At 27.2% G+C, this 15,045-nt stretch overlaps 12 protein-coding genes across 12 annotated transcripts; 8 read left to right on the top strand and 4 right to left on the bottom strand. All coding sequences in view use genetic code 6, as the record gives it.

The window, feature by feature from the left end:
• Window positions 1-31: 31 nt before the first annotated feature.
• SS50377_21118 (uncharacterized protein) lies at window positions 32-2,137 on the top strand (the record flags this gene model as incomplete). The annotated part of the gene is made up of 1 exon (XM_067905055.1): window positions 32-2,137. One exon carries the CDS (start codon window positions 32-34, stop codon window positions 2,135-2,137), a length of 2,106 nt encoding a protein of 701 aa, XP_067768537.1.
• A 1-nt stretch (window position 2,138) lies between these two features.
• On the bottom strand, window positions 2,139-3,677 carry SS50377_21117 (uncharacterized protein; the record flags this gene model as incomplete). Its single annotated transcript, XM_067905054.1, has 1 exon — window positions 2,139-3,677. One exon carries the CDS (start codon window positions 3,675-3,677, stop codon window positions 2,139-2,141), a length of 1,539 nt encoding a protein of 512 aa, XP_067768536.1.
• Window positions 3,678-3,908: 231 nt separating this feature from the next.
• SS50377_21116 (Cyst wall protein) lies at window positions 3,909-4,565 on the bottom strand (the record flags this gene model as incomplete). The annotated part of the gene is made up of 1 exon (XM_067905053.1): window positions 3,909-4,565. One exon carries the CDS (start codon window positions 4,563-4,565, stop codon window positions 3,909-3,911), a length of 657 nt encoding a protein of 218 aa, XP_067768535.1.
• An 85-nt stretch (window positions 4,566-4,650) lies between these two features.
• On the top strand, window positions 4,651-5,313 carry SS50377_21115 (ADP-sugar diphosphatase; the record flags this gene model as incomplete). The annotated part of the gene is made up of 1 exon (XM_067905052.1): window positions 4,651-5,313. The coding sequence occupies one exon, from the start codon at window positions 4,651-4,653 to the stop codon at window positions 5,311-5,313; it is 663 nt and encodes a 220-aa protein (XP_067768534.1).
• Window positions 5,314-5,364: 51 nt separating this feature from the next.
• Window positions 5,365-5,859, top strand: SS50377_21114 (putative FixW protein; the record flags this gene model as incomplete). The annotated part of the gene is made up of 1 exon (XM_067905051.1): window positions 5,365-5,859. One exon carries the CDS (start codon window positions 5,365-5,367, stop codon window positions 5,857-5,859), a length of 495 nt encoding a protein of 164 aa, XP_067768533.1.
• Window positions 5,860-5,990: 131 nt separating this feature from the next.
• Window positions 5,991-8,582, top strand: SS50377_21113 (Ubiquitin carboxyl-terminal hydrolase family protein; the record flags this gene model as incomplete). Its single annotated transcript, XM_067905050.1, has 1 exon — window positions 5,991-8,582. The coding sequence occupies one exon, from the start codon at window positions 5,991-5,993 to the stop codon at window positions 8,580-8,582; it is 2,592 nt and encodes an 863-aa protein (XP_067768532.1).
• A 56-nt stretch (window positions 8,583-8,638) lies between these two features.
• On the top strand, window positions 8,639-9,181 carry SS50377_21112 (Emp24/gp25L/p24 family/GOLD domain-containing protein; the record flags this gene model as incomplete). Its single annotated transcript, XM_067905049.1, has 1 exon — window positions 8,639-9,181. The coding sequence occupies one exon, from the start codon at window positions 8,639-8,641 to the stop codon at window positions 9,179-9,181; it is 543 nt and encodes a 180-aa protein (XP_067768531.1).
• A 38-nt stretch (window positions 9,182-9,219) lies between these two features.
• Window positions 9,220-10,878, top strand: SS50377_21111 (uncharacterized protein; the record flags this gene model as incomplete). The annotated part of the gene is made up of 1 exon (XM_067905048.1): window positions 9,220-10,878. The coding sequence occupies one exon, from the start codon at window positions 9,220-9,222 to the stop codon at window positions 10,876-10,878; it is 1,659 nt and encodes a 552-aa protein (XP_067768530.1).
• On the bottom strand, window positions 10,872-11,348 carry SS50377_21110 (uncharacterized protein; the record flags this gene model as incomplete). Its single annotated transcript, XM_067905047.1, has 1 exon — window positions 10,872-11,348. The coding sequence occupies one exon, from the start codon at window positions 11,346-11,348 to the stop codon at window positions 10,872-10,874; it is 477 nt and encodes a 158-aa protein (XP_067768529.1).
• A 483-nt stretch (window positions 11,349-11,831) lies between these two features.
• On the bottom strand, window positions 11,832-12,881 carry SS50377_21109 (uncharacterized protein; the record flags this gene model as incomplete). Its single annotated transcript, XM_067905046.1, has 1 exon — window positions 11,832-12,881. One exon carries the CDS (start codon window positions 12,879-12,881, stop codon window positions 11,832-11,834), a length of 1,050 nt encoding a protein of 349 aa, XP_067768528.1.
• Window positions 12,882-12,929: 48 nt separating this feature from the next.
• SS50377_21108 (Zinc finger, C3HC4 type (RING finger) domain-containing protein) lies at window positions 12,930-13,430 on the top strand (the record flags this gene model as incomplete). The annotated part of the gene is made up of 1 exon (XM_067905045.1): window positions 12,930-13,430. The coding sequence occupies one exon, from the start codon at window positions 12,930-12,932 to the stop codon at window positions 13,428-13,430; it is 501 nt and encodes a 166-aa protein (XP_067768527.1).
• A 306-nt stretch (window positions 13,431-13,736) lies between these two features.
• On the top strand, window positions 13,737-14,966 carry SS50377_21107 (Lipase (Class 3) and transmembrane domain-containing protein; the record flags this gene model as incomplete). Its single annotated transcript, XM_067905044.1, has 1 exon — window positions 13,737-14,966. The coding sequence occupies one exon, from the start codon at window positions 13,737-13,739 to the stop codon at window positions 14,964-14,966; it is 1,230 nt and encodes a 409-aa protein (XP_067768526.1).
• Window positions 14,967-15,045: the final 79 nt, after the last annotated feature.

The following is a 15,045-nucleotide window of genomic DNA, read 5'->3' as shown; positions in this document are numbered from 1 at the left end:
TTATTAATATTATTATTCGAATTATCAGAAAATGTAAAATCCAGTATAAATTCTTATTCAGACATTTTAAAGGCCACATGATTCAAAGTTACCTAGTTTAGATTATATTATTAATACGTATAGAGATAAATCATATTTAGTTTAAGAATATATACTTTAAAATTAACATCTTCACGAATAATTTTTTTCTCTAAGCAATTACTCTAAAATTTATAACCTTAATATACCAATTTCAGTAGCCTTTACATAATTTTCACCAGATTAAATATTAAATTTCGTTAAAAATCATTTTGCGTATAATTTTGAAATTGGAAATTTTACATAAATTTCATAGTAATATCTAGAAGAAAATATGATTAATCTTGATTTTCTTGCGATATTCATAACATTCTCAATATTATTTGTTTTAAATTATAATGGTAATTATGACTCCATATTTTTAGAGTTTTCAGAGGCAGAGAATTCTATATTAGATGAGAAGGATATTTTTGATTAATCATAAAATAATTGTGCAAATAATAATGTAAATTATAAAAATTCATATAATTCACTATTGAAATAGTTTAAAACATGTCAAATTCATCTTTCTGATGCTCTAGAGGAAATTTCTTCATTATAAGAAAAAATTACTATTTAAAATCTTTAAGTGTAAAATTTTTCATAAAATGAGAACTTAAAAATTGAATCTGCAGTAAATAAGGTTAAAATAATTTATGAGCTTAAGTTAAAGGATCTTGAAAATTAAAATAACACTATTCGTGGATAGAAAGAAACAGTTTAACATAATAGAGAATTAAATAATTAAATATAATTATTTGAAGAGCAGAATAAAGAATTAGTAAATAAAAACAATTAGCTTACATAATAAATGCGTGAATAAAATTTAATAAGTAAAAACTAAAACTTTGAGGTTTAAACTATGGAAAAACAGATTAGCTAAATTAAAGAATAAGCATAATTCCATATTTCCTTAATGCAAAGTAAAGTCAGCTAAGTAAATTAATCTTTTATTGATCAACAGTAATAATTATATTAACTAAAAAGTGATAATTAGAGATTAAACGAATAGTAGGAAACTAATACTTAGTGCACTACTTAACAAATAAAAAAATATGAAAATACTATACATTGTTTATAGTAAGAAGTTTATTCATTAAATAAATAGTTAGTAAATTATCAATAAGTAGATGAAAATACTGATATAAGAGACTAAGTTAAAAACCTTAAAGAAATTGTTTTAAGTATAAAATAACATTCACAACTGAAACAATAATAGTTAAAATAAGATATAAAGAAATTGTAAACTTAAATGTAAGATAAAATCTTAGCATAAACTATATTGTAAGAAAAGTACGATAATTTAAAGAAATTAAATGTTTAATTAGCCAAGCAGTCTACAGAGAAAATAGCAGAAAATAATAGAATTACATCAAAATTAAAGTCTATGACTAAATCAGACGATATTAAAGGTTAAATTTCTAGAGCAATATTAGAGAATACTAGACTTGAAAATTAACTAAAAGAAATGAAAGAACTAATATCTAATAATGTAATTAAATAGCAATATATAGATGATACAGAAAAAAAAGAAAATTTAATATTTGAATAGTTAAATTAATAAAATGCAGAATAATTTCTTGTATAAGATATAGTTCTAAATAAGGAGAACTAACTACCAATTATTATTTAGAAATAAGATAATTTAAGTTAGGAATAAAAGGTAAATATAAATACAGATAATTTAAGTATTAAAAATGGATAGCCAGTCACAATGATAATTCCAGCAATTCTACATTAGTAACAATAAGAAATATAATAAATTTATCCTGAACCGTTCAATTATTCTGTAGAAAGTGAAATTTCACAATATAAATAAATTTAATTAAAATCTGTTAGCAATTTTTCATCTATGGAAGAAATAAATTTAGGGGATATAAATATATAGCTTGATATTCCTAAAAAACCTGAAACTTAACATCGTTATTTACCTGGTATTAAATAAATAAATTCATCTTCTAGTAACACGACATAGGGATTAAATCTAGAGTATAAATTACCGGCAAACAGTAATGCATGCTCTGATGCAGATTTACTTAATTATTAAGTACAAATAACCGAATTTGCAAATTTAAAGTGAATCAGATATCATTTTTAATGACGAATATTTCAATATTTCCTATAATAAAATTAAGAGTGTTGTCTTATTGATCTAACCTTCCTCCCGATACAAAGAAAAAAAATAATGAAATAGTCCAAACAATTATTAGACTATCAAAATTATCTGTTTTATATAACATATATTTAGATACTAGTCTCTACTCGGTTTACAAATTAAAATTTATCGTCAATATAGTTTTAATTTTTTCTTCAAAATTCTATGTCCATTAATTTAATAGTGTTTATTTCACTAAATTTTCATCTTTTTATATCTTTTGAATTGATGTTGATTAGATCTAGAATAGAAACTTTTCTGATACTATAAAATTTTTAATATCTGAGAAAGAAACTTTCATATAAAATTACTATTTTAAATTTGATGGAAATATAGAAAAAATTTTAATCAGGTCCTATAATACCGGAAAAACATTATCTTGTTAAATTTATATTTTTTACTCATATTGTAGAGTTTAATTTATCATCTGTTAATTTTTTATACTGAATTTAACTAAAAGATTTTTAGATAATTAGATATCATGTTTTATTGCAATGAGTTATTTTTCATATTCTTGTAATTTATAATGTGTTGATTCATCTATATCTTTATTAAGTTGATCTAACAAAGAATTATTATGCTATAAATTAATAATTTCTGCATTTAATTCTTTATTTTCATTTTGTATTTTTAATAGCTAATTTGTAATCTATATATTTTCAATTTAATATTTATTTTAGATTAATAATAGTTGTTAAAGTTTATCAATTTAGTGTTATTTTTCATCTAATGTTAATAGTAATTTATTATAGTTTTAAATAAGCTATGAATCACGATTCTATGAAACAAAATTATCATATTTTTAGCTTTTATTCATATCTTACAAATTTAAAACTTATTTATTAGTGGCTTATAGCTTTTTATAATTTAACAAAAATTTATCTTTATCATGCTTATTTTCTATTTTTAAAGTTGATATCTTCGTCTAAAATATGTGAATCTATTTCTAGTAATTAATAATTTAATCTTCTTATACTTTATTCTTGGTTATTAACTATGTATACCGTTTTATGTTGACAGAATTTTGGATATTCACTTTGCACTATTACTAGCACGCATCAAGTTGACAGGTGAGTTCCCTATTCACTTATTATACATGCTATATATCTTTTTAAAACTTCAAGAACTACTTCTAGGTCTAATTGTTCTTCTGCGTCATCAATTATAGTTCCAGTTCGAGTTTCTCTGCCCCATAGAAAAGGAGCACATTACCATCCTTTTAAAATTAGCTGATTGTTATATTTGTCTAGGAATAAATTTTTTCTTGCCATGATTGATTTAGCTCTTTAATCTTAGTATTATGTTCTGTGGTTTTTGATTCTACCAGCTCTTATTTATACACATTAAAATCTAGCAAAAGAACTGCATTTTTGTCTTTTTCTAATAATAGTAGATGTTAAAGTTTCGCTATGTGTGCTAACAAGATTTCTTTGGAGGAAACATCAACTTTTGGAAACATGTCCATCATAAAATATAGTATATAATTATGTATAATATTGCTAAACTATCACCCAACAGCAACGGATTCGAAACACTAAATATTTACACACAACTTATAATTACACTACTTCAAGGCGTGATATATTTATATTTAAGGCTAGATTTAAGTTTAACATTAGACAGCTAGTAAGCGTCATACAGTTTTAGACTTTAATATGTAATACGTTAATTTTACATGTATTATAAATGGATTCACTCAAAATGTATCTGGAATAGGCACATTAGATTCACAATAACACATATCCTATTGACATAGGAAGTAGAAGTTGACTCTAACTGCCAGTCCAGTTTCGCAATCAATACCTACGTTACAATTAAAGTTGGCTTCTTTAAGCCCTGGTAGTTATTCTAATTCGTCAGGAATCTTTCCTGATAGATCATTACAATGTACATCTATTTATCTCAACGTCCTCATTTTTATGATTGATTTTGAAATTTACCCCGTCAATGCATTCTCTCCTAGTTGTAAGTACTACAAAAATTGCAGAGTGTAAAGGGTTTCTGGTATTTATCCTGTAAATCCAGCACCAGTAGCTTCGAAGTACTATAAATGTTTCAATTATCCCAAGGTTTCAGGAATAGGCCCATTGAGGTAGTTCTTTTCTAAGTTAAGTTACTTCAACTAGGGGAAGCAGCCAAATATTTCGGGTAGCTAGCCTGTTAACCCGAACCCTCCTAGCATTATATATTCAATTACACCAGATCTACAAGTAATCCCTTCCCATTAGCAAATTGGTGCAAATGTATTCCACAAGGCCGCACCCTCCCACTCTTTACCACCAGTCTCTTCATATATTTTAAGAAGAGCTTCCCTTTAGGATAACACACATGCTTAAGTAGCTAAGATAAACATTTCTGAGAAAGATATCGGGATGCAAGTGAAAATAATCAAAATAATAGTATACACTATTTTATGTATTATATACCAAGTGACTTAAATGAGTAAATTAGTTGATAATTCTATTAAATTTTAATTCCCTGAATTCTTCCCACCCAACTTCATACAGTTACTTGATAACTTTGTACCATTCTAGAATTACATTAATAATATAGATGCGAATATTATTATCAGTGAAATAATATTTCAATCTATTGATTTGTTTGGTCCTAGAATTGGATTTCTTAAATTTAAAGTTATTGCATAAGCAAACAATAAAGCTTTACCTGGCATAGTTTTCATGCGTGGTGGGTCTGTTGCAGTTTTAATAATAGTAAATAAAACACATATACTCTTGACAAGATAGGCACGTGTTCCGATCGGTCAATTTGTGTTAGAAACACCAGCAGGCATGTTAGATGGAGATAACAATTTCAGTGGCGTAGCAGCTAAAGAAATTCAGGAAGAATGTGGGATAACAATTTTGTCAGAACATTTACGTAGTCTAGGTGAAGTTATGATGTCACCTGGTGGCTGTGATGAAGTTGTCAAATTGTTTGTAACAGATATTTAACTATCACAAGATAAAATTGAAGAGATCCTATCCAAAATTCATGGCGAAGGTGATCACGAGTAGATTTCATGCAAGCTTGTCACCATCGATGAGGCGTATTCTGTGAATGATGCTAAATTACTTTGTTGTCTTGCCAGGTATAACAAATGACTTTATAATTATTATATATTATATATAATTTTTATAGTTTATTTTATTTTAATGTTGCAATAATGGAAAGCTTTTTTGTTTTCGTTCTTAGCTTTTGTATCAATAAAAGCATATCTAGCTACCAAAAAATAGGATACAACTAACTTTTTAGGAACATAAGTACCAAATCTTTCAAGCCTTAAATATCTTACTAATACATAGTTTAGCCTGGAAGATAAATATCTAATGCTAGAAGCTTTTGCAACGTGGTGCCCACCATGCAAGTAGTAGATACCGCATCTCAGTAAGTTGTAGAAATAATTTAACAGAGTTTAAATAATTTCGGTTTCACAAGAGAAAGAGGAAGTAGTGTCGAAGTTTATATCTAGTTAACCACAAATGCAAGAGTATACAGTGGCAATAGATCAAGATAGTACAATTTAAAAATTTATGACCTCTTAGTCAGTGAGAGGTATCCCTCATTGCTGGATATTTAATAAGGGAGGCCATTAGATATATTCTGGTCATCCAAGCTAGGTAGATTCCTTTATCACCACTTTGGAGTGATCTTATTCTGATAGAGCTTAATTATTATTTTTATTAATTGATCTTCCGAAATATTTCATAAATAATACTACACGACTAAATATATATTTTAAATATATTACAGTTAATTAAATTTTCTTTCCTATCATAACATGGATGAGAGAGTGACAAATCTTTAATGCTCACATTCTCCAAAAACCTATGGTGATGTACGAGATTTGATAACAAAAAATTGTGCTTAACTTTTTAATCCTGATTTAAAATGCTCAGGATCTAATACATCAACGGAAAAATGCGATAGAGGAGTAGATAAACTATGGATTTGCTTAGACTGTGGTTTTGTTGCATGCGGTCATTATGATAATAGACACTCAACAGATCATTATTAAGAAAAGGCTCATCCATTATTTCTTAACCTAAAAGAATATCGTATTTGGTGCTTTTCTTGCAATGTATTTGTATCAGTAGTCAAATTTCCAGATTTTGTGGCAAGAACATATAGAGATTTATAAAGGAAAAAAGATAGTACCTCATAACCACTTGCTTCCAGTAAAATAGTTGACAGTAAATAAATTTAGCAGAAACCATAATCGCTTGATCTTAAGACCTGCGGTTAGGTTCCAATTGTAAATAACCATAGTACTTGTTATGCTTCTGCTGTTTTATAGGCGTTAGCGCATTTATCATATTTTAATCGATGGTTTTGGGCATTGGCTCCATATATTTAGTAGGGAACATTTAACACTGAATACGAAGGTCTTGAAGATATGGTAACCACACATTTTTGCTAGATGATGCAAGTTTTATAATTACCTGATAAAATAAATTAAATTTAGTGCTAATTTGAGGCTTAGAAAACTCATCTTTAACCTTTTTATAGAGCATTACAGGCGTATAAAAAGGTTTTTGTTGGAGATTAGTAATAAGATGCTTAAGAATTTGTGTTATTTTTGTTTGACTGTATCAGATCTTCCTTATAACGTAAATTTCCAATTGGTGTATTAAAATAATAAACTCAGTATAATGCCAAGCCATAGCTTATTCATTTTACTTAATAATAAATTTAATCTAAGCATAGAGATATCGTATCGGATTGTTTTGAAGGATAATAGTCAACCTGTTCTGTTTACTAGTGTCAATATTGTAAGAAAGAATCTAAGACTTACACAGTTGAGCCATTTAGTACATTATCTTTGCATGTGACTAAAAATTAAGTTGCTTTGGAATAATCATTTTAAACTTATATCTCTCCATAAACAATGGAATCTAAATGCCAAAACTGTTAAAATACATCTCATATTATTTAAACGTAAAAGATATTATATCCTCCACCTATTCTTTGTCTACATTTTATGTGTTTTGAAGCGGATGAAAAAGAAAAAATCAAAACAAATTTATAAAATCTAACAAATTTAAATATCTTCAATTATCTATCAGAATTGCGTCCAGGAATGCCAGAATTTAATGAAGATGATATCTAATATCTTTATAAGTCTCTTTTAGCATAAAAGTTCACTTACTAAATTGTAGAATAATTTTACTTGAAATCTTAAAATAAATAATTTAACGACTAAGCATTTAATTAAACTATAGAACCACTTTTAGCGTATATCATCTGTCTTCCAGATAGCTAATCTATAGCTATAAAACTTGCTCAACAACTAAAAGTTCTTAAGGCACAACCTCCTAAACTTGATTCTGAACAAAAGACAAAATATATTTTAGAATGTATTGCTAATGAATATTATGAAATTGCTAAGTTTGGGACATCTAAAACAGATTTTCTTAAAGATCTTCTTTAAAATCTTTAAAGCTGTAAAATTTTTAAATAAATTAAAGTATGGTCAGTAGATGAATTAAGTGCTGGTTGTAGCGAATATGAGTTATAGTGTGCGATTCTGCACACAGGAAACCTCGCAAGCGGACACTATACAACTGTTTGCAAAAAATAAAATGAATGGATATAATTTGATGATGCTAATATCAAATCTATTGTCGAATCTGCAATTAAAGATCCTTACTTATTATTTTACTAAAAGAAAAAATCATTAGCTTAAGAAATTCTTACGACAGATATTTATCAATAAATCTTAAATTCGCTTAATAGCCAACCATGTGCTAAAATTTGTTAGGATTTATATGATCAATTTTTCAGACATGCAATCTCATATTCTTATAGTTTTGGCAGTATTATAAAATTCCAATTAACAGATAAATGCATCTCTGGCGAGTGGCTGTACAGGCTTCATTAACTACCATGGCCACGAGCAAACCAATTTGCTCCACTTGACCCAACACTCCATCAGTATGCAATTCAGCCTGCAATGGTCCCATCCAAAGTTCCGATCAATGGTTTTTTATGGCAGCTAATTGAAGCAGTTTTTGGTGAATGCGGCGAGCTAGTGGTGGAAAAGGGCGAAAATGTGGGAGCGCAGCAACTTTTTGATAGGATTTGCTGTAATTCGATCGGAAAGCCAGTTTTTGCTCTTAGCAGAACTTTCGTTAAGGAGCTTAGCGAACATGCTTTTTATGATGCTTAGGAGCCTGGATTTGCTAATTTAGACCTTATCAGAACTGGGGCCCCGTTAAGTCGATTTTCTCTACGGGAAGGGCTTGTTGAGGGGACAGATTTTGTAGTTGTGGGACGACAAGAGTGGATGGAGATACAAACGTAATATGGTGGGCTTGAAATTCAACTTTGGTAGCGAAATGATATTTATGGGTTGCCTGAGGAAGTAGATTGAAAATTATTATTATAATATAATAGTATGTATTAATATTTTCTTTTCAGTTAGAATTAATGATAGGCTTGCTGGGGTTAGTGTTTAATTTATCAACAGGAATGAATACATGTTTTTATGAGGATTTACCTGCTAACTCAAGACTATTAGGGACTTACTAAGCTGATTCTGAGAACCATTTCCCATTGATTTAACTTTCCATAACTGCGAATGGCAAATAACTTTTCACTAGCCTAGATGTTCATTCTGCGTAGAAGTTCGATATACTCACATAATTCAGTGGAATACACGAAATTTGCTTCAATACTGTGAGGGTAGAGGACAATTCAGGTTAGAGGCTTGTCACATTTACTCTAGAAATAGGTGAAATTCCAGGTGTCGCTAGTGATCGGATAACTAGTGTTAGAAAGATTAAATAGTATGCGGTTGAAGTGAACAAGGAGTAGAATTATGCTGCATAAAGATTATAAGGCTTAATGAATTTAGGAAGCACAGCTGGCAAAACAGTATTCATGGTAGGATTACTTGGTATTGTGGTAGGAGTATCCGTTGCTTTCATGCAGTCATTCTGGTTAACTGTTTAAGTAAAGAAGAGGATATGATCATATTATATATTTATATAAATTTATTTTCAGTGAAAATGATCTTATTTTTTTCTGCTGTTGGTCTAGATTTCCTGTTTACACCATAGCAGAAAGTATTTGCTAATTGTTATGATCAATCCTCAATACTTGAATATAATAAGAATCTTAATATTATTATAGTTACTATTAGACCTATTAATTCAGCTTGTGAGTCATTATCTAAAAATTTACATGCTGCTCTAATTATGCGTGGAAATGACATACCTCTATAAAGATCATAAGTTCTAGGTTTTAATTACAGTAGCATTACAAGTATAAAATTTATTGATGTGCCGGTTATTACGTCATTAGATTTTGCTATAATGTATTTATATTCTTATTCCGACATAGCATAGGTCAATATTTTTGAATTTTAAGAATAAAAATCTGATCTCAGTGAATGTTATCAGACAAATTCCGTATTATAAATTCATCAAGAAGAAATTGTACTGAATATTACTTCTACATTGTCTTGTACTCAATAAATTACAACTATAGAAGATTCTGGTATTACTATAAATAAATTAGTGCAAGTTTTCTTACTTATTTAAGGAGAAAGAATATAGTTAGAAGCACAGTAATTCTCGGATAATTATATTATAGATAATAAACCTATAAATTATATATATAAGTAACCAATAAAATTATTACATATACAATAAGTTGCCTTTGTATCAGCAAAAGTTTAATTTATATCATAATAACAAGATGTGTAGGTTAGTTTTATTCATTAGATTGGATATGTTAAAAATATGGGCAAAGATTTTGGTTTTGGAGTCAATTTTTATTATCTCTCAGCTTCTTATGTGGGGTTATGGGACGATACATTTTTAGTTTAAGTTAATAATAGGCTTATATTTTAACCTATTGAAAATATTTTAAATGATATTAATTTTACTCATTATACACATAGATTAAGTGTAAAATTAGGATCAGAAGTTTGGTCAAAATAATTGAACTTTTATTCTACCAAGTATAATAATCTATAAAGAATATATAGATTTGAATGTTCTAATGGATCACCTACTGAGTAAGAAAGTTGCAAATAATTTTATTATAAAATTAAAACCTCAGATTAGAAACCAAGATTCATGTTTGATACAATGTTCTATACTGGAGAATAGTTTTTGTTTAATTAATAACTCGAATTACAAATGCATCTTACCTGTTGGCGATCAGGCGTTATCGACATACGACGAGACAGTCTATGTTTATAACTTACTATTTAATAAAATACTACAGCGTGTGATATCTATTTACCGTAAGGAGAAATATATGATGCTTAAGGAATAATTAGTTTAATATTTCCAAATACATCAATTCCGGATTTAAAGGTACCACTTTACAAATAAATTTCAGCAGAAACATTAGAATATTGTTTATCCTGTGATGAGTTAGTATTGATTCAAGATTGCAAGGCATTTATAAATGATATAGCTTAAAATGATTAAAATTACTTGGGAATAACAATGAAATATACATCTGAAACATTAGGAGCATTAGAATTATCAGTTATCACAAATAGAATTGCATTTTCAGATTATTCAATTGTGAATATTATTGCTTACATTTCTGGACTAAGTTTTGTCTTGGTGTCAACTGCTATATCTTTAATGGGAATTATTTTAGTTATTTAAACTATTAAAAAGAATAAGAAAAGACGCAAGAATCACTGATCTGATTATGTTTAAATTAAGTTTTATATCTAATTATTCATCTAATAAAATTAATGGAGTAATGTATCTTTAGATAAATCTTCTCTTTTATCTTCGGCTATATTTTCTAAGGAAGCTTCAGGAATTTATATGAGTCTGCTAGTTTGACTGATTTCTTCAGTATAAGTTTCTTGTGACTATCTAACTAACTCTACTTATTTTAATTCTGAATTATATCTAGCATTCAAAGCCTTTACTTCTTCTAATTAAACATGCAATTATTTAACTTCAATCTATATATCTTGAGCCTTTAGTTAATTTAAATCAATATTTTCTTCCAGTTGATGTGAATTATTAGGGATAATATAGACTTTACTGAGTTCTTCTATTTACTTTTCATAACTATTCTTTTCGGTACTAATAAGTGTTTCAATATTACTAATTTTATCTTTAAGTTATAATATCTCTTTTTAAATAGACGAAACTTTCATTTATTGATAAATTATTATATGATATTATTATATAGAAATAATTAATATATTAAATATGGATGAAGATTACGAGTTATTGTTTAATGAATATAATTATCTCGTACTATAAATCGAAAATAATAAAACCTATATATAGAGAATAGAAAATAAGATAGAATCTCAGTACCAGTAAGTACATAATTTTAAACAGGATAAACATAAATAATATAGATGCATTTTTAACGTAATTATGCTCTCTATTCTGATATTTTTTATTATTTCTTATGTCTGAACAAATATTTTGCCGGAAAATTAAGTAATTGATTGTGATTCTAAAATTATTTTAATAATTCGACTAGCTTCTATTGATTCTGTTTATTATCTATTCATAAATAGTTCTAAATTAAGAGGAGTGACAAAAACGATATACATGTTATAATTTGTCGATATTTATTTTCTGTACACTTATATCCAGATATTTGTGAAAACATTATAAAATCACCCTCACTTAAAAACTTTTCCATGAATTAATAAATCTCCTTGCATGTTCTTCATATTTCCCAATGTTGATACATCATTTTTAACTAGCTCATTCTGTAGATCGATTTTTCGCTCCATAATCTCGCATACAACTCTAACTCTTTCTTCACACCCAATATGAGATAATTTTAAATCTTTACAAAACAAAGTTCCAATTTTACGTACAAATCCCATACTAAGTTAATCTTCAATATCAGGTTATGCCTTAACACCAGCCAAGACTACAGCGCATACTCCTGTTCCATTTTATAACTCACAAAGTCCCGAAAAAAATTATTACATAACCTAATTTGGTCCCAAAAGTGCTTAAATCAAAATTTAGGCTGGAGATTTTTTGATTATAGATTTTGTATTATTTACAACCAATTATTTATATAACTCAATTGTAGAAAATGTGCTTTTTGAACGATTTGAAGAATTTGAGGATAATCGTGATGAATTGACTGAAGGTAACCGTTATGGTAAATTTTTTACCTACCGAACTCCTAATAACTATTACACTGACTAAATAGTTGTATAGTGATGACAAAGACTACTTTTCAGGTCCAAAGTTAACAGGTTTTCGAAAAACAATTTATTTTTTTATATAGCAAGTTCTAGTCCCTCATCAGAAACTTTTCCACCAATACGTAAATGCCGTAGTTTAACATCCTATGATGTAAGTTATATAAAGAACTAGTTAGTAATTGCAGTACTTCGTAAATCAATTGATTTCAGTGATTTTAAGTTAACAAAAATAGGTTCCTTGAGATGCTCATTATGAGAAAAATCACAAGTTATGAGTAGTGGTAGGTCAGTTAGATACACATCTGTGATGAGATTCTAAGACATATTAAGAATCTTTAAATTGCGAAAAGCAGGGTCCACAAATGCTACATAAAGGGGTGACATATCATCAATTTGGTTATTATTCAAATTTAGTGATGAAACATTTTATTAAGAGGAAATTACTGCGTCTAATCTTGACGCTAATTCAACTGTAGTGAGAGATTGCGATGACCAGTCGATTTGCATTAAATAATAATTATGAATAAAAATATTATATTAAAATGATATAGACATATGAATGAAATTAAATAGTTTATTAATCAAGAAGTTAAAATATAGGGATAATGCCCAATGTGTTTCTCAAAATTAAGAAAAATATTTATTATTAATTGTGGACATTTATACTGTGAATAATGTATCAAAAGCATAAAATAGTGTGTAGTTTGTAAAGAAAAAATCAGCAGTAAGCAGTAAATATTTGGTATTGAATATTAGGAAAACGAACTATAAAAGACATAATTAAATCTAAGGGATAAAAGGTAGAAAATAATGTAGGCTGAGCTAGATAAGGTAACAAAGGATCTTACTAGTTTATAGGAAGTATAAAATACATATAATTTCCATTATTAAGGGTTAATTAATAGTGAATTATAGGCATAAGAGGAACTGGACAAGCTTCAAAATAATTATGATTAGGTATATTAATCTACAGTATTTGCTAAAGACCGAATATGTATTTTAAAGGAATTAAGTAAATAGATAGAACTTTAACAAAAAAAAATTAATTTACTTTGATGTAAAGGTTTTATAGCTATTATAGTAATGTTTCAAATATTTTAATTATTATGTTTATAATAAAAATAAACCATACTTAGCATATATGAAAACTAGTCAGTGAACTTAATATAGAGCACAACAACACGATATATAATTTATAATATTCTTAAGTATATTGATATTCTCTTTTTACAGACATACTTTAATATTTAAGTTTCATTTATTATACTAGTATAAATAAAAACATAATATATATCTTAACCTTTGTTTAAAGTTTTTTGAATTATATAAATATAGTTATATAATAAATTATATTATATTAAAATGGAAGATAGCATAAATGATCCGATATCTTTGTAATCAGTAGTTTTTTATGATAGAAAGAATATTTATAACCGATTTTACAAGGAAACTATAAGATAAGCACGTATTGCAGGATATTCTTCATTTTAATTACTAGGCTTAATATTTACATTTATGTTTCACTATTTGTAGACATATAAATATGGATAACACTATTAGAACTATAAAATAGTTACTGATTAAAGTGAACTATAGGAAATAATAGCTAGTCTTTCTATCGCAATTAATTTTAATGATTTATAGTAATAGAAAATGTCAATAAATTAATCGGTATCGCGGTATATGTTTTTAAAACTTATATTGAGAGATAAGTATATTGGAAAATCTAATTATGTGTCTTTATCAGAGAAATAAATTGCATATTGGAAGTATAAAACTTTAGGTAAAACTGTTATTCTAGATCATTCAGGTTAGTCTACATTTAGAAGACCTTCATTTTTTATTACGTTGGATAATAATTAGTATAATATAGTAATCAGGGGAACATCAAATTCTGAAGACGCTTTTACAGATTTGGATTAAACTCCAGAACTTCATCATGGTTATAAATTTCATGTTGGATTTTATTCAGGTGCAGAATATATCTTTAAAATAGCTAATAATATTATAGATAAAAAATATGATGTATTAATAGTAGGACATTCGATGGGAGCATCGATAGCTGTTATATTGACATTTTTATTAAGACTTTAAAATTTTAATGCAAAGACTATTAATGGTGGCCAAAGTTGTGTTGGTGATTATGAGTTTTCAATTTTGGCTAAATCATTCTCAAAAACAATTATTAACGGTTTTGATTTTATTCCTGTGATTTCCTATCATTCAGAAATGGTAATGTTAATGCGAATGAAATTATAAATGCTTAGAATAAAAAGTAAGTTTAGTAACAACTTTTCAAATGTAGAAGATTTTGATAATGCTACAGTTATATAAAATGAAGATAACAATTTTTCATACTGTGAGAAATAATGTGTTGAAAATTTGGGGTATCGACCTGAAATCAGAATTTTAAGTAGATACATGACTAGGAAAAATGATTTATTTATTGCAGGGAAAATTTATTAATTTATAAAAGGTAATTTAATTGAAGTTAGTGTCCACGATATTTCTGATTTATACTTTACTGTATAAGGTGTATTTGACCATGTTGGCTATCATTATTTAGTTGCTGAATTATAGAAAAAAATATGATTTGATTTTATAACATATTTCATTACTTTTTTAAAAAATTACATTTAAAAAGTTAGCTATTAAATTATTTGCTTGAAAA

The sequence above is a fragment of the Spironucleus salmonicida genome, chromosome 1 (assembly GCF_000497125.1).
Source record: "Spironucleus salmonicida strain ATCC 50377 chromosome 1, whole genome shotgun sequence".
NCBI lineage: Eukaryota > Fornicata > Diplomonadida > Hexamitidae > Spironucleus > Spironucleus salmonicida.
This window is presented reverse-complemented; position numbering and strand designations above follow the sequence as displayed.